This window comes from Osmerus mordax, chromosome 1 (genome assembly GCF_038355195.1).
Source record: "Osmerus mordax isolate fOsmMor3 chromosome 1, fOsmMor3.pri, whole genome shotgun sequence".
NCBI classification, from domain to species: domain Eukaryota; kingdom Metazoa; phylum Chordata; class Actinopteri; order Osmeriformes; family Osmeridae; genus Osmerus; species Osmerus mordax.
In genome coordinates, this window is record NC_090050.1 from 24,260,615 (window position 1) to 24,279,503 (window position 18,889).

Here is an 18,889-nt window from a genome sequence, read left to right on the forward strand (position 1 = left end):
TAACTGGTAGATCAGGCTCTAACAGGTAAGCTAGCAGGCTAACTGATATGCTAACTAACTAACTGGTAGATCAGGCTCTAACAGGTAAGCTAGCAGACTAACTGATATGCTAACTAACTAACTGGTAGATCAGGCTCTAACAGGTAAGCTAGCAGGCTAACTGATATGCAAATTGGTAGATCAGGCTCTAACAGGTAAGCTAGCAGGCTAACTGATATGCTAATTGGTAGATCAGGCTCTAACAGGTAAGCTAGCAGGCTATCTGGAACAACAGGTGTGATAGCTCACTACCTGATGACGGTACTGTACACTCGCCCTTTGCCCTCCCCCACCCCAGGAAGAACTGCATCCTGGCAGATGAGATGGGTCTGGGGAAGACCATCCAGTCCATCACCTTCCTGTACGAGATCTTCTCCATGGGGCTCCGAGGCCCCCTTCCTCATCATCGCCCCCTGTCCACCATCACCAACTGGGAGAGGGAGTTCCGCACATGGACGCCCATCAACGTGATCGTGTACCACGGCTCCCAGATCAGCCGGCAGATGATCCTGCAGTATGAGATGTACACAAAGACCCGCAGGTAAGGATTGTGTGTGTGTGCGTGTTGAAGCAATTGCGTGTAGGTGTGTGTGTGTGTTGTAGCGTTTGGGTTGGAGCGTGCGTGTGTCGCAGCAGGAGCGCGTGTGTTGGTAAAAACCCTGCCGTTCCCAGGGCAACCCCATCGGCGGCGTGCTGAAGTTCCACGGGGTGATCACCACGTTTGAGATGATCATGGCCGACTGCCCGGAGCTGAGGAAGACCCACTGGTGCTGTGTGGTCATCGACGAGGCCCACAGGCTCAAGAACAGGAACTGCAAACTGCTGGAGGGGCTCAAGATGATGAACCTGGTGAGATGCTGTGGGGGGGGGGGGAGAGAGGAGAGGAGGAGGGAACTGGGAGGCTGGTCGGGTGGCTGACTGGCTAGGTAGCTGGTTTACTGACTGGCTGGCTGGTTGACTGACTGGCTGGCTGGTTTACTGACTGGCTGGCTGGTTGACTGACTGGCTGGCTGTTGACTGACTGGCTGGCTGGTTGACTGACTGGCTGGCTGGTTGACTGACTGGCTGGCTGGTTGACTGACTGGCTGGCTGGTTGACTGGCTGGCTGGCTGTCTAGAGTCCTGCATGTCCTGTTCCAGGCCTCTCTGACTGGTCCATCTCTCCACGTTCTTCTGCAGGAACACAAGGTTCTCCTGACAGGAACGCCCCTGCAGAACTCCGTAGAGGAACTGTTCAGCCTGCTCAACTTCCTGGAGCCGCTGCAGTTCCCCTCGGAGACCAGCTTCCTGGACGAGTTTGGAGACCTGAAGACCGAGGAGCAGGTAACTCCTTAGTTCCTACATCCTCCACCCTCGCTCCTTACCTCCTACATCCTCCACCCTAGCTCCTTACCTCCTACATCCTCCATCCTCACTCCTTACCTCGTACATCCTCCTACATCCTCCACCCTAGCTCCTTACCTCCTACTTCCTATACCCTCCCTCTTTACCTCCTACATCCTACACCCTCCCTCCTTACCTCCTACATCCTCCACCCTCGCTCCTTACCTCCTACATCCTACACCCTAGCTCCTTACTTCCTAAAACCTATACCCTCCCTCCTTACCTCCTACACCCTAGTAACTCCTCAACTCTAACCTCTAAGTACAACACATAACCTCTAAACCCTGACTTCTACACCCTGATTTCTACACCTTAAATCTCCACTCCAATACCCTACACCCTAAATCCCAGATCCCCAACCCCTAACCCGCTTTCAAATCTAGAAACTGTACTGATGCCCTCCTCCTCTCTTCCCCTCACCTCCTCTCCTCCACTCTCTCCTTCTCCTATCCCCCCTCTCCTCTCCTCACCTCCTCTCCTCCACTCTCTCTTTCTCCTATCCCCACTCTCCTCACCTCCTCCTCTCTCCTCTCCTCACCTCCTCCTCTCTCCTCTCCTTACCTCCTCTCCTCCACTCTCTCCTTCTCCTATCCCCCCTCTCCTCACCTCCTCCTCTCTCCTCTCCTCACCTCCTCCAGGTGAAGAAGCTGCAGGCCATCCTGAAGCCCATGATGCTGCGCCGTCTGAAGGACGACGTGGAGAAGAACTTGGCTCCCAAGGAGGAGACCATCATAGAGGTGTGTGTGTGTCTGTCTGTGTGTGTGTGTGTGTGTGTGTGTGTCTGTCTGTCTGTCTGTCTGTCTGTCTGTCTGTCTGTCTGTCTGTCTGTGTGTCTGTGTGTGTGTGTGTCTGTCTGTCTGTCTGTCTGAATGTGTGTGTGTGTGTGCCTGTGTTTACGTGTGTTTCAGAATGGTTATTTTATCAGATGGATTGACCTTTCACTCACACACACACACACACACACTCTCTCTGCCCAGGTGGAGCTCACCAACATCCAGAAGAAGTACTACCGGGCCATCCTGGAGAAGAACTTCACCTTCCTGGCTAAAGGAGCTGGCCAGGCCAACATGCCCAACCTCATCAACACCATGATGGAGTTGAGGAAGTGCTGCAACCATCCCTACCTGATCACAGGTGTGTAAGCCCCTCCCATACCTGATCACAGGTATGTAAGCCCCTCCCATACCTGATCACAGGTGTGTAAGCCCCTCCCATACCTGATCACAGGTATGTGATCTTCCCTCCTTTACACCTCTCCTCCCCCCTCTCCCCTCCTCCTCCTCCCTCTCCCGTCCTCCTCCCCCCTCCCCGTCCTCCCCCCCTCCTCCCCCAGGTGCGGAGGAGAAGATCCTGGAGGACTTCAGGAAGGGTGTGAGCAGCGAGGCGTGGGACTTGCAGCTGCAGGCAATGATCCAGGCAGCAGGCAAGCTGGTGCTGATAGACAAGCTGCTGCCCAAGCTGCTGGCAGGGGGCCACAAGGTGCTGGTCTTCTCCCAGATGGTCCGCTGCCTGGACATCCTAGAGGACTACCTCATCAGAAACGGTGAGGGAGGCAGGGAGGAGGAAGAGGTGGGGGTGTAGAGAGGGAATGGGGAGGGGGAGGGAGGAGGGGAGGGAGGAGGGGAGGGGAGGGTGTAGTGGAAGGAGGAGGGGAGGGGTGTAAAGTAGGGAAGTGGGTAAAGGTGGGGGGAGTTGAGGCGGGGGTGGGGAGGGGGAGGGAGGAGGGTTGGGGTGGGAGGAGGGGAGAGAGGGTGTAGTGGAAGGAGGAGGGGAGGAGTGTTAATAAGGGAAGGGGGTAAAGGTGGGGGGGGGTTGAGGTAGGTTGAGGGGGCGTGTAAATCAGGGGAGAGGATGGAAGTGGACACAGACAGCTGCATGTCTCTCAGGATGAAAGCTCCTGTCAGAACAGCTCGACCTAACGTGTCGCCCCTCCAGGTACACGTACGAGCGGATAGACGGGCGCGTGCGGGGGAACCTCCGCCAGGCCGCCATCGACCGCTTCTGCAAGCCGGACTCGGACCGCTTCGTCTTCCTGCTGTGCACGCGCCGGCGGCCTTGGGATCAACCTCACTGCCGCCGACACCTGCATCATCTTCGACTCGGACTGGAACCCCCAGAACGACCTGCAGGTAGGAGAGGAGGGAGAGAGGAGGGAGAGAGGAGGGAGAGATGAGGGAAGGGAAAAGGAGGGGGGGAAGGAGTGGGGGTGAGTAGGACAGGAAGAGGAGGGTGGAGGAAGTGAGGCAGAGCCTGAGGCGTCGCTCTCTCTTTGCCCCACCCAGGCTCAGGCACGTTGCCACCGGATTGGCCAGAGCAAGGCTGTGAAGGTGTACCGACTGATCACCAGGAACTCGTACGAGAGGGAGATGTTCGAACAAGGCCAGCCTGAAGCTGGGCCTGGACAAGGCCGTGCTCCAGGACATCAACCGCAAGGGCAGCGTCAACGGGGTGGGTGGTCTCTATGGCAACGCCGTCACTGGCTGTCAATGGTCTCCATGGCGATGATTTGAAAGTGTACTAACCAGTGTACTAACAAGTGTCCTAGTGTACTAACCGGCCTGGCGTGTGCAGGTTCAGCAGCTGTCCAAGCTGGAGGTGGAGGACCTGCTGAGGAAGGGAGCGTACGGAGCTCTGATGGACGAGGAGGACGAGGGCTCCAAGTTCTGCGAGGAGGACATCGACCAGATCCTGCAGAGACGCACCCAGACCATCACCATCCAATCAGAGGGCAAGGGATCCACCTTCGCCAAGGTGACCCCTGACCCCTGAACACTCTGAACTTTCACCTCCCAAGGAACTTCACACGTCACTCTGTAGGCTGTTGCCATGGACATACTCACTTAACGTGTCTGTGTGTGGGGGGTGTTCCTGTGTGTGTGTGTGTCCAGGCCAGCTTTGTGTCGTCTGGGAACAGAACGGACATCTCCCTGGATGATCCTAACTTCTGGCAGAAGTGGGCAAAGATTGCCGAGCTAGAGGTGGAGTCTCGGGCGGAGAAGGGGTAAGATGGAAGGATGGGTGGAGCACGGGTCTTCCCTCCCTTAGTGTGAGGATGGGAGAGGAGGGAGGGGAGAGGAGAGAGGGAGGGGAGAGAGGGAGAGAGATGGGAAAGGAGAGAGGGAGAGGAGGGAGGAGGGAGGAGAGAGGGAGAGGGGTAAGCCAGGCAGCTTAACTCTCTGGCTCATCTCTCTTCTTTCCCTCTCTGCCCAACAGATGGCCTGTAAGAAGGAGATACTGAAACAGCATGCACAAGTAGAGAGTAGTGGACCACAACTGTGTGTTTGCCTTTGATAGGGTTCTTACTGTATATGTGTGTGTGTGTGTGTCCAGGAGAGTCTGGTCATCGACACCCCCCGCGTGAGGAAGCAGACCGTCACTACAACTCGTTTGAGGACGATGAGCTGATGGAGTTTTCTGAGCTGGACAGCGACTCAGAGGAGCGACCCTGTCGATCCCGTCGCCTTAGCGACCGCAGCCGCCGCTACCTCCGGGCCGAGTGCTTCCGGGTCGAGAAGAACCTTCTCATCTTCGGGTGAGGCTGGCCAGGAAGTAGGGATGGACAGGAAGTGTTGTTGGACAGGAAGCAGGGGCTGGACAGGAAGCAGGGCTGGACAGGAAGTAGGGCTGGACAGGAAGTGTTGTTGGACAGGAAGCAGGGCTGGACAGGAAGCAGGCGTGGACAGGAAGCAGGGCTGGATAGGAAGCAGGGCTGGACAGGAAGCAGGGCTGGACAGGAAGCGGTGTTGGATAGGAAGCAGGGCTGGACAGGAAGCAGGGCTGGACAGGAAGCGGTGTTGGACAGGAAGCAGGGCTGGACAGGAAGCAGGGCTGGACAGGAAGTGTAACTGTATAGGAAGTGCGAACAGACTGAAGTGAGTGTTTCTAGAATTAAATATAGATTTTGGGAACTATGTCAGCAGAAGTGTATGTTAGCAAGCAAGCCAACGGTAGATAACCTTCTCTCCTTAAAATAAGCTCACTAATATCAAGGTCAGATTGATATTTAATAACTTTTTTTTCTGTCCACGCCTCCTATCTCCCCCCTCCTCTTTCCCCCCTTGTTCTCCCTCACTCCCACCATCCTTCCTCCCCTCCTCTCCTCTCTCCTCCTCCCCCCTCCCCTCATCCTCCCCCCCCCTCAGATGGGGGAGATGGAAGGACATCCTGAGCCACGGGCGTTTTAAATGGCACCTGACGGAGCGAGACATGGAGGTGGTGTGCCGGGCGCTGTTGGTGTACTGCCTACGGCACTACAAGGGAGACGACAAGATCAAGAGCTTCATCTGGGACCTGATCACCCCCAGCAAGGACGGCCAGGACCAGGCCCTGCAAAACCACTCCGGTTAGCATGCTAGCATTCACACACCTACAAACTGCCAGTGTTAGCCTGATAGGATCTACCCACCTAGACCCAGTCAGTGTTAGCATGCTAACGCTCACCCACACAAACCCAGCCTGTGCTAGCATGTTTAGGTTTAACCTACCCAAACCCAGCCTATGTTAGCACTAAACCACAAAATCCCAGTTAGTATTAGCATGTTAGCTTTATGGTGTGTTGTGACCAGGCCTGTCAGCGCCGGTGCCGCGGGGGAGGAAGGGCAAGAAAATGAAGACCCAGCTGAGCCCGCCGGAGCTGCAGCAAGCTGATTGGCTGGTCCACTGCAATCCTGAGGTGGTGCTGCACGACGACAGCTACAAGAAACACCTCAAACAACACTGCAACAAGTAGGTTACCTAGCAACACCTCGAACAACACCGCGACAAGTAGGTTGCCTAGCAATACCTCGAACAACACGGCCACAAGTAGGTCGCCTAGCAACGCCTTAAGCAATGCTGTACCAATTAGGTTGCATAACATGCTAACTAGTGATCTAACTACAAATACAGGAATCTGGTTGACTGTGGCTAAATTATCTGTAGCACCAGACTCTGTTCTGCTCGCTAACCCTGTCCTCTCCTGCAGGGTGCTCCTGAGGGTGAGGATGTTGTACTACCTGAAGGTGGAGGTGCTGGGGGAGGTTGCCACCCAGGCCCTAGAGGGCATCCCCGCCAGGTACAGACCCCCACACAATACATGCTGCTGGTCCTGTCTACAAATGAAGGTCATGGCTAACTGCGTGTGTGTGTTGCAGTAAACTGGAGGTGTCTCTTCCTGACATCGACTACATCGAGGTGCCGGCTGGCTGGTGGGACGTGGAGGCTGATAGGTCTCTGCTGATCGGCGTCCACAAACATGGTAGGCTGCTAGGATACCAGCACGGTAGGCTGCTAGGATACCAGCACGGTAGGCTGCTAGGATACCAGCACGGTAGGCTGCTAGGATACCAGCACGGTAGGCTGCTAGGATACCAGCACGGTAGGCTGCTAGGGTACCAGCACGGTAGGCTGCTAGGATACCAGCACGGTAGGCTGCTAGGATACCAGCACGGTAGGCTGCTAGGGTACCAGCACGGTAGGCTGCTAGGATACCAGCACGGTAGGCTGCTAGGATACCAGCACGGTAGGCTGCTAGGATACCAGCATGGTAGGCTGCTAGGATACCAGCATGTTAGGATGCTAAGAAGACATTAGTAATGTGTGTGTGTGTGCTCTGTGTGTTCCTCCCAGGGTATGAGCGCTACAACGCCATGCGTGTGGATCCAGGCCTCTGCTTCCTGGAGCGGGTGGGCATCCCCGACGCCTCTGCCCTGACGGGGGAGCAGGGAGGGGGGGAGGGGGTCTCCGACATCACCGACAGGTAGGACACACGCACACACGCTAAAATACAACCACACAACACAGGACTTGCGCACACACACACATGGTGAGGGAGGGGGTGAGGGAGAGAGGAGACTGAGGGAGATGTTGTGTGTGTGTGTCTCAGTGTGTGTAAGAGTGAGGAGGCAAGGGAGGAGGCGAGGGAGGAGGCAAGGGAGGAGGCAAGGGAGGAGACGAGAGAGGAGACGAGGGAGGAGACAAGCTCCAAGGCAGAGGAAGGAGAGGAGACGAAGGTAAGACCACATGGGGAGCATCTTAATAACGAGACGTTATCGTTAACATGTCTTAAATACATCCGAGTCTCTACTTGTGGTGTTTATCTGTGTGTGTGTGTTTATCTGTGTGTGTGTCAGGAGGAGACATGCTCTAGCAGTGACGCCGCAGACAAGCCTGACAGTCTGGCTCCAGGTGAGAACCGGCCTCTGTAATGGATCCATCACTGGTTATCTCTCCATCTCTCTCTCACACTTTTTGTCTCTCTCTCTCTCTCTCTCTCTCTATCTCTCTCTCTCTCTCTCTCTCTCTCACTGACTCTCTGATTTTCTTAACCCCTCCTATCCCTTCTCCTCCTCCTCGTCTCCAGACTCCCTCAGTGTGGACCTGACCCAGGAGGGGCCGGAGCCTCCTTGTGGAGGGGTGGAGCCTCCTTTTGGAGGGGTGGAGCCTCCTTTTGGAGGGGTGGAGCCTCCTTGTGGAGGGGTGGAGCCTCCTTTTGGAGGGGTGGAGGCTCCTTGTGGAGGGGTGGAGCCTCAGTGTGGAGGGGTGGAGCCTCAGTGTGGAGGGATGGAGCCTAACTTCCAAGGCCGGCCCCTGTGGCCAGCAGGCCCCGCCCTCACAGCCCGTTTGAGACGCCTCATCACAGCGTACCAGCGATTCACCCGCCGCGAGCCAATCAGACACGACTTCCTGTTTCATGACGGGCTGGGGGCGGGTCATGGGCCGTTGGCGTGGCAACTGGGGGAGGAGCTGAGGCGATGTTCGGTGGGGGCGGAGCCAGACCCACTCTTCCTGGAGTGGCAGAGGAGGTGATGTCACTGTTGTGGAACAACTTACTGTCCGTGTGTGTGTGTGTGTGTGTGTGTGTTTAACGGCTGTGCGTGTGTGTGTAATGACTGTTTGTGTGCATTTGTGTGTTCCCAGGTGGACTCGAAGGGAACAAGCAGACTTCTACCGGACGGTGTCGTCGTTTGGGGTGGTGTTTGACCCAGAGAGGAAGTGCTTCGACTGGGCTCAGTTCAGAGCCCTGGCCCGCCTAGACCGCAAGACGGACCACAGCCTGGAGAGATACTTCTACAGCTTCGTGTCCATGTGCCGCACTGCCTGCAGACTGCCCCCTAGGAAGGACGAAGGTACTGCAGGGGGAGGAGGGGGGGGGTCAGGGAGGAGAAGTGTGGGGGAGGAACTTGTGTCTTGCGTCTGTATGCGTAAAGCAATGAAATCTGTCTCCTTCCCCTTTTTTCCTCTGTCCTCCCTCCACTCCACTCCTTCCTCCCCTCTCCCCTCCCCCCTCCCCCCAGGCCCGGTTGACCACTCCCTCTTCCTGGAGCCAATCACGGAGGAGCGTGCGGCGAGGACCCTGTATCGCATCGAGCTCCTGAGGAAAATCCGCGAGCAGGTGCTGCGTCACCCGCTGCTGTCGCCGCGGTTACAGCTGTGCCGGCCCAGCCTGTACCTCCCGGTGTGGTGGGAGTGCGGCAAGCACGACCGCGACCTGTTGCTAGGCGCCGCCCGGCACGGCCTGAGCCGCACGGACTACTACATCCTGAACGACCCCCAGCTGTGCTTCCTGGAGGCGCATAGGAACTACGTCCGTAAGGAGAGAAGGCAGGGCTACCCGCCCCCTCAACACCCCCACCACCACCCTGGCCTGCCTCCCCCACCCTCCTCCTCACACCCCCACTGCTGCCTGTACGACCCCGGCCTGGGCCCCTGCTCCTCCCCCCAGCCCCTGCCGGAGTACCACCCCCCACTGCACCCGTCCCCCTCCCACCCACACCTCCAGGGAGCACCAGAGGCAGGGGGGGCGGACCCCCGGGCCGGCCTGGGGATGGTGCCTGGGGGTCGGGAGGGGAGCTACCTGGACTGCCCCCCCTTGGAGGAGAGCCTGGACCTGGCCTCGCTCCATCACGACCCCCTGACCTCTGACCCCGACGCTCTTGGGAAAAGCAAGGATGGTCTCAGTGGATTCCCGTTTAACTCAGCCGCGGCCGGACAGAGCATGCTCAACTCCTACGGCGTGGGGGCGGAGTCTATGGCGGGGAAGCTGCGGAGCGACGTGCTGGTTGGCCAGCAGGGCTCGGAGGAGGAAACCGGACTATTGGCTCCCTCCGTGCAGCTCGACCAATTGCAGGCCTCCTGGGAGCCCGGCGACCACGCTAGCCCCACCCACCACATGTTCAACGAGGCGGACGCCATCTTGGGCCCGCCCACTCTGGAGGCGGGGTTTCTGGAGGAGGAGGAGGGGCAGGGGGGAGACGGGGGAGGAGCGGAGGAGACGTTGGAAGACTGTCTGGGTCTCCCCCCCTCCTCCTCCCCCTCTCACCCCTCTGGGGGAGGGTCTCTACCCTCCAGCTTCATGCTGTTCAAGGTAGGCCGGTTCTGAATACTAGACTCTGTACACTTCATGCTGTCCAAGGTAGGCCATGTCCAACCCTGACTGTCTAACCCTAACCTTTGACCCCTGTCCTCTCTCCTCCAGGACATCGGGGTGAGCGAGGACCCCAGCGTGGAGCCGACGGACCTGTCAGCCAGTCCTCCTCCCCGCTACATCCCCCCTCCCCCCCTCTCCCTGTCCCACACTGATGATGTCACAGATGCCTTGACCAGCCACACACAAGGGGTGGAGCCTGCGTTCGAGTTCGACAAGGAGGAGGAGCTTTCTGGCGACAGCCAGGGGCTGGAGGGGGAGGAGCCATGTATGGAGGGGGAGGAGCCATGTCTAGTGCCGGTGTCCCATGGTGAGCAGGCTCCAGATGAGGCCTACTCAGAGCCCCAGGACCAGGGACTTGCCTGCGAGGATGACCCAGCCCAGGAGCAGCCTTACTCGGGGACGCTGGGGGAGACAGCCCTGGGGCTGGAGCCTGGAGAGAGCCCGGTGGACCTGGACGAGGAGGCAATGGAGGCAGAGCCCAGCCTTGAGGAAGGAGAGATGGGGTGTTTACCCGGGGCCCTAGGGGCTCCGCCCGGCCCAGGGGACGAGGTCTGGGAGGGGGGTGGGACTCTAGGGAGCCCGGGGGACGAAGCAGTTCCCCGGTCCGAGGGTCACAAGCTTCTAGAAGGCCTGGCTGAGCGGAGAACCCTGGAGGAACCCGGAGCGGGAACCTCGGCAGAAGATGTTGGGGGAACCTTCCTAGAACCCCTCCAGGAACAGTACCAGCTAGAACCCGAGGAACCCTGTGATGAGCAGGCGGAACTTGGGAGAACCGTCACACAGCACACACCTCCCGCACACACCTCCCTCGCCCCCTCCGTCTTCCCCCCGTCACCCTCCCCTTCCACAGCCCGGGCAGAGGCGCCACTGGCCCCGGGGAAGGTGAAGAACGAGCCCAGCCTGGAGAAGCAGAGCTGTGGGGTTCTGGTGGGCAGCAGGCTGGGCCCAGGTGGCTTCCTGGGCCTGGACCCTGGCAGCACCAAGCCCGAGGAGGAGGAGCTCTCCCTGGGGCCCGAGACCAAGCCGGGCCCAGGGCCCCTGGTTCTGGCGGTCAAGATGGAGACCAAGATGGAGGCAGGGGACTACCCTCTGAACCAGACAAACGAGGAGCTGAAACCAGCCGGGTTCCATCTGAAGGCTGAAGACCCAGAGGAGGAGAAGCCTGCTCTGGTGTTCCCTGGGAAGACTGACTCTGAGACCAAGCCAGAAGGCCTGGTGTTTCCAGTCAAGCCAGAAGGCCTGGTGTTTCCAGTCAAGCCAGAAGGATTGGGTTTCTCTGTGAAGCCAGAAGGATTGGGTTTCTCTGTGAAGCCGGAGGGCCTGGTCTACTGCTTGAAGCCTGAAGGTCTGGTGTACTGTGTGAAGCCCGACTGTCTGGAACCCAAGACAGAGCTGCTGGAGGCCGACAGCACCGTGCTCAGCCCCAAGATGGAGGACAGACGCACGCCAGGTAAGAAGCACAACCACACACATCCGTTTATCTAGCGGACGCTTTCATCCCAAGTACAGATGAGGATTTGAACCCGCAACCTTTTGATCTGCGGTCAAATGCTTTACCCTCTGAGCTGCCCACGTCCACGTGGGAAGCTCCCCTTTTATTTAGCCTTTACTTATATATAACATTTACATTTAGACATTTACATTTAGTCATTTAGCAGACGCTCTTATCCAGAGCGACTTACAGTAAGTACAGGGACATTCCCCCGAGGCAAGTAGGGTGAAGTGCCTTGTCCAAGGACACAACGTCAGTTGGCATGACCGGGAATCGAACTGGCAACCTTTGGATTACTAGCCCGATTCCCTCACCGCTCAGCCACCTGACTCCCATATAAAAAGCTAAAGGAATCCTTTGGTAAAGCCAGTTATCTAGGTGTTAGTTAGGTGTGACCAGTGTGTCTGTCCCCCACCACCAGGTCCAGGGGAGAGCTACGTGGAGCCCCCCAGGTATGCTGCACCCTCGCTGGGCATGTGTGACCTGCCCGACAGCCTACACGACATCAGGGAGCCAACCATCGCTCAGCTGCTGCAGGAGAAAGCCCTCTACTCCTTCTCTGAGTGGCCGAAGGTACTGTCCGTCTTCCCACTCTCTTCTCTGATTGGCTGGGCTCTCTCGGACAGTATTTCTCTGAAAAAACACCATCCCTCATTTCCCCCTTTTCTCTGAAGGGGGGCGGATATACTGTTCCCCTCTCGTATGTGATTGGTGGGAGCCAAGGTACTGTAGGAGGCGTGTTTTGGCGCGTGTGTGATGTGTCCTATGCTCCGCCCCCAGGACCGTGTCATCATTAATCGCCTGGACAGCATCTGCCACGCTATCCTGAAGGGGAAGTGGCCGTCGTCCAGCCAGCAGTACGAGTCCCCCAGTGCCCTGTCATCGTCCTGCTTGGGCCCCAGCCCCGGCCTGGCCCCCCACCACCACCCCCAGCACCGGCCGGCCTACCTGCCTCCCAGCCCCCGCCTCCAGCAGCCCCCCCCAGGGCTGGGGTACAGCCTGCCCCCTCCTCTCACCAGGCTGCCCAAGGTGACTATCCTACCCCCCACCACACACACACACACCCCTTGGCCCCCTGCCCACACACACACAAACCCTTCACCCCCCCCCCCCCCCCCCCCTCCATTACCTGTGTGTCACAGCATCCATACCTGTGTGTGTGGGGTGTCTGTGTGTGTGTGTCTGTGTGTGTGTGTGCCTGTGTCTGTGTGTGTGTGTGCCTGTGTCTGTGTGTGTGTGCCTATGTGTCTGTGTGTGTGTGCCTGTGTCTGTGTGTGTGTGCCTGTGTGTGTGTGCCGGGCTGTTTCGCCGTGTGTCCTGTGTTACCTCATGTTTAACCCTGTGTCATTCTTGTGTTCCGTTCCTCCTCCCTCATGCAGTACGGGTCGCGTGGCGGGCGGGGCTGCCGTCTCACATCCTTGCCTCTGTTGCAGGAGCGCTTGGTGGCTCCGCCTTACCTGCCCGAGCTGAAGCGCGGCCGGCGCCCGTACGACTACGACCCCGGCGAGGCCCAGGGCCATGCCCCCCAGGACAAGATGGCGCCCGTGGTGGCCCCGCCCTCCTCCTCCCACCGCGGGGGGTCCATGCTGATCAACGGCTGGCAGGAGGCCGCTATGGACCTGTCCAAGCCCGGGGAGCTGGGGCTGGGGGCGGATGAGGCCGGGGGGAACCTGGGGCACCACCAGGGGCACAAGTTGGGCCCCTCCCTGGGCACCATGGGGGGGCTGGCGGGCTCCATGCAGGGCTCCGGAAACATGGACATGGCCGGTATCCTGCAGGCAGGCCTCATACACCCCGTTACCGGGCAGATCGTTAACGGGAGCCTGCGCAGGGACGACTCCATGCTGCGGAGGAGGAGGGGGAGGAGACGGAATGTGGAGGCCGTGGAGATGGGGTTCAAGAGCCCAGGGGGGGAGGCGCAGGTGAGGGGGGGGAGGAGGGAGGTAAAGGGGAGGAACAGGAGGTTGGCCGACAGGTTTACGTACCTCAATATCATCTTACTCCTGCTCTGAATCCCACCTGACTGTGTTCCCTCTGTGTGTTTGTCGCCCCCTACAGGCCAGGGTGGAAGCAATCAGCCACTCTGTGGTGTCATCCTCCACCTCCTCCCCCTCCCTCCAGGATCACCTGCCCGGCCCCTCCACCCCCACCCCCTCCCCTTCCCCCTCTCCCTCCTCCTCCCAGCCCCAGCCCCAGCCCCAGCCTCAGCCTGAGATTGTGGCCATAGACAGAGAGGCAGCCAGTAAAGGCTTGCTGGAGTGGCTGAGATTGAACCCCAACTACAGCATGGAACTGCCTGCCTTCACCCAGGTGAGTAGCTGTCTCTGTAGGACGGCCTTCAGATGTTCTGACTGGAGCAGGTGTGTGGGTGTGTGTAGCCTGGAGCAGGTGTGTCTAACAGGCTGTGTGTGTGTGTGTAGCCGGGAGCAGGCGTGCTGCACGGCTTCATGGAGAGACCTAAGCAGAGGAGGCACCGCTGTAAGGACCCCACCAAGCTGGACGTGAACACCCTGACCGGGGAGGAGAGAGTCCCTGTGGTGCACCGGAGCACAGGGCGCAGGGTAACACACACACACACACGCACACATACACACACACGTAGATTAGACGCACACACACACAAACACATCCTCCTGCTGATCCTCCTGTTTGTGTGTGTATGTGTCTCTGTGGTGTGTGTGTGTGTGTGTATGTGTCTCTGTGGTGTGTGTGTGTGTTACAGTTAGGGGGTGCCATGGCTCCAGCCATAAAGGAGCTCTCTCGATGGCTGGACGCCAACTCTGAGTATTGTGTAGCTCCAGACTGGGCTGACGTGGTCAAACACTCTGTGAGTACCCTCGCTTCCTGTTCAACTGACCAATCCTCTTATACTTCCTGTTTCAACTGGCCAATCCTCTTATATTTCCTGTTTCAACTGGCCAATCCTCTTATACTTCCTGTTTCAACTGGCCAATCCTCTCCTCCCTGTGTGGCAGGGCTTCCTTCCGGAGGGGAAGTTCGGTCGCATCCTGACGGAGCCGGTGAACCGTGACCCGGGCTCCCGGCGGAGGGGGCGTCGGCCTCGCAGCGAGATGCCTAAGCCCCTCCTCTCTGAGGCCCCGACCGGCCTGGCCCCGCCCCTCCTCATGAACGGCGGGCTGATGGGCCTACAGAACCTGCGAGGTGTTCCTGGCCTGCCATTGGCTAGCCTGATGGCGGGCTTCCCCCATGGGTTCGCCATCCCTTCCGGCGAGGATGCCAAGAATGGGCTGAGCATGTTACCCATGATGCTCCACAGCCTCCCTCACGGAGCCTTGCCCCAGCACATGTTCAACGTGGGCGGGATGATGTCACAGGCCCCTCCCCCGTCCAGCTCCGCCGCCAGCTCCTCCCCCTCCCCTGCAGCCGTGGCAACCGCCACCAGCTCCGCCGCGGGCTCGCCGTCCTCCACGGCCAGTAGCCCCGCCCCCCGCAGCTCTGCCGGGCCGGGCGAGGGAGGGGAGAGGAGGAGGGAGGAGAGGCTGGGGGACGGCAGGGCTGGGGGGCCGCACAGCGTGGCCTCCATCACCACCTCCGCACCCACCACCAGCACCGTGACCTTTAACCCCTTTCTGCTCCCAGGGGTGTCCCACAGTCTGCTGTACCCCCACATGTTCCTGTCCCCCGGGGGGCTGATGACCCTGCCGGGCCTGTCACCCCACGACCCCGCCAGCCCCCGCCGCCGGAGGAAGAGGGCCGCGCCCCCGGCCGACGACACCCCTGTGTTTGTCGCCCTCGGAGACGAGGAGGCGCTGGAGGTCAAGGGTCAGAAGGCGAGCCCTGCGCCGGACTCCCACGATGCATCTGGTCGGGAGGCGGAGGAGAGAGGAGAGATGGGGAGGAGAGGGGAGGACAGAGGAGTGGAGGAGAGAAAGGAGGAGGAGGCAAGACAGGAGGAGAACGGAGAGAAGGAGCAGGAGAGGGGGATGGAAGAGGAGAAGAGAGAAACTGAGGAGAGACAACCTGAAGAGAAGGAGTGGATGAGGGTGGAGGACTCACAATAGACTTCCTCCCTCCATCCCCGGCTCGCTCCTTTCTAACTGTGCAACAATGTAAAGTTTGTGCTGTGTCAGTCGATGTCCATGTATAGACTTTTATTACTGTAAGTCCACCTGTTCATGTTTCTAGAGACTGTACCCCTCATCCTCCATCTACCTGCCCCCACCACAGGAGGGCGATCACGCACACTGCAGGCCAGGCTTGGAAGATAGGCACACCTGGTGTATCCTGTTTAGAGACACACCTGGTATAGTCTTCAGGTGTGGTATCTGGTGGCCATGTTGGAGGAAAAGCAGCTTGCGGGTTTATGACATCAGGTTTCTGCTACATAATAAACACGAGAGAATCATGTCAACTGTTCAGATGTCGCAACACAACTAGAATACAAACGAAGCTACAGATAGCAGAGAACAATCCTGAGATTTGAGTCTTTTTTTAAATGTATTAGTTCTGCCACAGAGTCACTTTGAGAGCTGCCCAGAGGAAGATGTACCAGAGAAGTACCCCACACGGCCTGCAGGGGACAGTGAGAGGGGAAACACACCTCATCCAGGAGAGAAGTACAGAAAAACACCCTCTGGTGGGAGGGAGGGGAGGGAGAGGGAGGGTCAGTTGTGTCATGAGGAATAATCTGTCCATGTCCATCTATCTGTCTAGTGTTTTGAGTCTGGCCCAGTGTGTAACAACACAGAGAGACAAAAGGTGAGAGTAAAAGAGGGAACAAACAGGGGTGTGAGGTGAGAAACAGTTGCCTGTTGTCTCAGTTGTCCCCCTTTCTCATTTAAATATCCTGTAGACTAGCGAATCATACTAAGAGTTTTTAAATATGTAAATCTATCTGGCTGTATATTGCAGTTTTTTTTTCTTCTCTTGTTTACAAACACATCATGTTTAGCGTTGTGTCCATGATGTAACTCTCCACTCTTGGGGAGGGCTGACCCCTGACCCCCCAGGGCCCCCCCACCCACACACACACCTTCACTACAGGGTCTACACTCATTACAGTCATTGTTTTTACTAATGTCTGACTTCACTTAAATTATGTTTTCTGATATGAGAACATCATTATTTGCACAGTGTCCGTTAGGTGAACATTTACCTGCCTGTCCTCCCTTTCATTCTGTGTGTGTGTGTGTGTATATGTGTGTCTAGGTGTGTGTCTGTGTCTAGGTGTGTGTGTGTGTGTATATGTGTGTCGAGGTGTGTGTCTGTGTCTAGGTGTGTGTATGTGTATCGAGGTGTGTGTCTGTGTGTGTGTGTGTATATGTGTGCATGCATGCGCGCACGTGTACTCAGCGTCACCAGATGAGGGCGTGATCGTTGAACCGTGTTTCTCACGTTCTGAAATCACCTTTCTTGTTAAGACATTATTGTTGCCTTGTCACTACCTGTGACTATATAATTTATTTTACTGTATTTGCTTTGCCGTATTTTCACCAAATATGACATTATTTTTCTTCCTGTTACTTTAGTTGATTATATTCAAAGTAAAAATGCCTTATTTAGCCATCTCCTTTTTATATCTAGATGTTTTTTGACATCTCCATATTGGAATCATGTATCTCCTGTGTTTTATCCGTTAGTTATTGTTGTTTTGGCCCTCCAGTTGTGTGCAGAACCGTCATGGCAACGTGCCTCGTCTGTCGCCATAGCAACATGGTGACGGGAGTCCCAGACTGGTGAGGGACTCCGCCTGACGTTGTCATGACTCCTGGTCTCCAAGGTGAGGAGTCTAGCAGACATATTAATGTGGCCTTCAGTGTAGTTAGTCCTAGACAGACAGGCTGAAAGACAGACAGGTGAGAAGAGAACACAGGCAGAGATACAGACAGGCTGTCAGACAGACAGGTGAGAATAGAACACAGGCAGAGATACAGACAGGCTGTCAGGCAGACAGGTGAGAATAGAACACAGGCAGAGATACAGACAGGCTGTCAGGCAGACAGGTGAGAATAGAACACAGGCAGAGATACAGACAGGCTGTCAGACAGACAGGAAGACGTACAGACATTCTGCATACAACTGGAGTGTGTTATCGCTGAGTTATCGTGTCAGACAGACAAGCAGCATGAGAGGTGGAGGGGAGGGGGGCGACTGATATCTTCAGTAGATTATAGGTCAATATTGTTCCACACACCAGCCCACACTCATTTCCTGTTTATATCCACTCCCTGTTTATATCCATGTTCTGTTGCTTGGCTAGTTTGTTTGTGAAAACTTGAAGCAACTTGTCGGTGCAGTGTTACTAAGGGTCGGAGGTCAGTGAGTATTTATTATCGTCATGACAGCAGCCTGCGCTGCCTCTGTTGTGTCTGGTCCTTTGTGTAAACGATGGTCATGTTTGTTTCATCTTGCCCGCGAGGTCACGGTGTGTGTGTGTGTGTCGGAACAGCTGGAGGGGGGATTTGAACCTTGCTGTCCTGCACAGTATTCACATTGAGGGGGGGCTGGGGAGAGAGAAGAAATTTGAACTGCAAATAGTGAAATCCACCCTGCCACATCATCAGCCTATCACAGATGTGGGTTTAATTTACCTGTCCCAACTAGCTCCTCCCATATGCCCCTGTGGACCAATCACATCATCCAGAACATACTTGGTTTGTGATCTTTTATTGTGCAATAAAAGATGACTTTCAACTTTCCTTATGGTGTCCTGGGTGATTTTTTTCAGAGTGATACTGGCAATCCAACAGTCAACCGGCTCCACAATGTTTCTGGTCGTTGTTAACCAAAGATGGCAAAAGTACAAACATCTTTTACTCCTAATGCAAACCTTTTTTTGGAACATATTTTTCCAATCTCTAAAAACTTTTTTGAATTTTTTTTTCAACCTTTGAACTTTTTTTTTTCCCAAATCATTTTTACAGAAAAAAAAATCCTACCTTTTTTTTTTTTTTTTTTTTTTCACACACTTTTTTTTAACCTTTCAAAACTTTTTTTCCACACAAGTGAGGAGAGGAGAGAGGAAATCATGCCACCAAAAACAGATTAAAATTAAAGTAATGAGCCTGGCTTGGAAATGTTAGCCGAAAGTACAGATATTTGTGTAAAAAATTTAAGAAGTGAAAGTAAAAAGCTGTAACACGTAAAGTAGGCCTATATGAAAAGTTGCTAGATGATGTCTCATAGATAGGTTGCCGGTTCGATTCCCGGCCGTGCAAAATGACGTGTCCTTGGGCACGGTACTTCACCCACTTGCCTCGAGAAGAATGTCCCTGTACTTACTGTAAGTCGCTCTGGAAACATTTAGCAAGATATTGAGATTAAATCATTGTCCTGACTCCCTGCCCCTTTTAACAGACTTAACAACAGATGAGTCAGCAGGACCCCAGTCTCCCCATTACTATCGAACTCCAAGAAGCAATCCATTAATTAACCCTCCCGCACTACCAGCAGAGGGCGCCAACCGCGACACGTCATATGGCCGATTTGCGCCGCGGGGGTGGGGGGGGGCGCACTTTGAATTTTTGCCATGGGGCCCGAAATTCCTGGCGCCGCCCCTGTCTACATTTAGTCATTTAGCAGACGTTCCCTGCACTGATTAAATGTTGA

The 18,889-nt window shown here is 56.3% G+C and overlaps 1 protein-coding gene and 1 long non-coding RNA gene across 2 annotated transcripts in view; both read left to right on the top strand.

Annotated features, from left to right (window-relative positions):
• The window catches only part of chd6 (chromodomain helicase DNA binding protein 6), a 26,154-nt gene extending 8,175 nt beyond the window's left edge, over window positions 1-17,979 (top strand). The window contains 30 exon segments of the mRNA XM_067236358.1: window positions 342-573; window positions 704-888; window positions 1,218-1,361; window positions 2,060-2,158; window positions 2,399-2,555; window positions 2,755-2,962; window positions 3,354-3,467; window positions 3,469-3,550; window positions 3,704-3,796; window positions 3,798-3,869; window positions 3,993-4,172; window positions 4,310-4,418; window positions 4,750-4,788; window positions 4,791-4,953; window positions 5,564-5,763; window positions 5,987-6,146; window positions 6,385-6,474; window positions 6,554-6,657; window positions 7,029-7,138; window positions 7,932-8,203; window positions 8,319-8,527; window positions 8,696-9,765; window positions 9,877-11,278; window positions 11,742-11,893; window positions 12,101-12,349; window positions 12,700-13,242; window positions 13,379-13,630; window positions 13,741-13,881; window positions 14,043-14,147; window positions 14,296-17,979. Of these exon segments, the coding sequence (XP_067092459.1) occupies window positions 342-573; window positions 704-888; window positions 1,218-1,361; window positions 2,060-2,158; window positions 2,399-2,555; window positions 2,755-2,962; window positions 3,354-3,467; window positions 3,469-3,550; window positions 3,704-3,796; window positions 3,798-3,869; window positions 3,993-4,172; window positions 4,310-4,418; window positions 4,750-4,788; window positions 4,791-4,953; window positions 5,564-5,763; window positions 5,987-6,146; window positions 6,385-6,474; window positions 6,554-6,657; window positions 7,029-7,138; window positions 7,932-8,203; window positions 8,319-8,527; window positions 8,696-9,765; window positions 9,877-11,278; window positions 11,742-11,893; window positions 12,101-12,349; window positions 12,700-13,242; window positions 13,379-13,630; window positions 13,741-13,881; window positions 14,043-14,147; window positions 14,296-15,342 (7,983 nt within the window). The 3' untranslated portion in view covers window positions 15,343-17,979.
• Window positions 7,334-7,852, top strand: LOC136933642 (uncharacterized). Its single transcript, XR_010874822.1, has 3 exons — window positions 7,334-7,411; window positions 7,532-7,586; window positions 7,762-7,852. It is a non-coding gene; the product is annotated as an uncharacterized lncRNA (long non-coding RNA).
• Window positions 17,980-18,889: the final 910 nt, after the last annotated feature.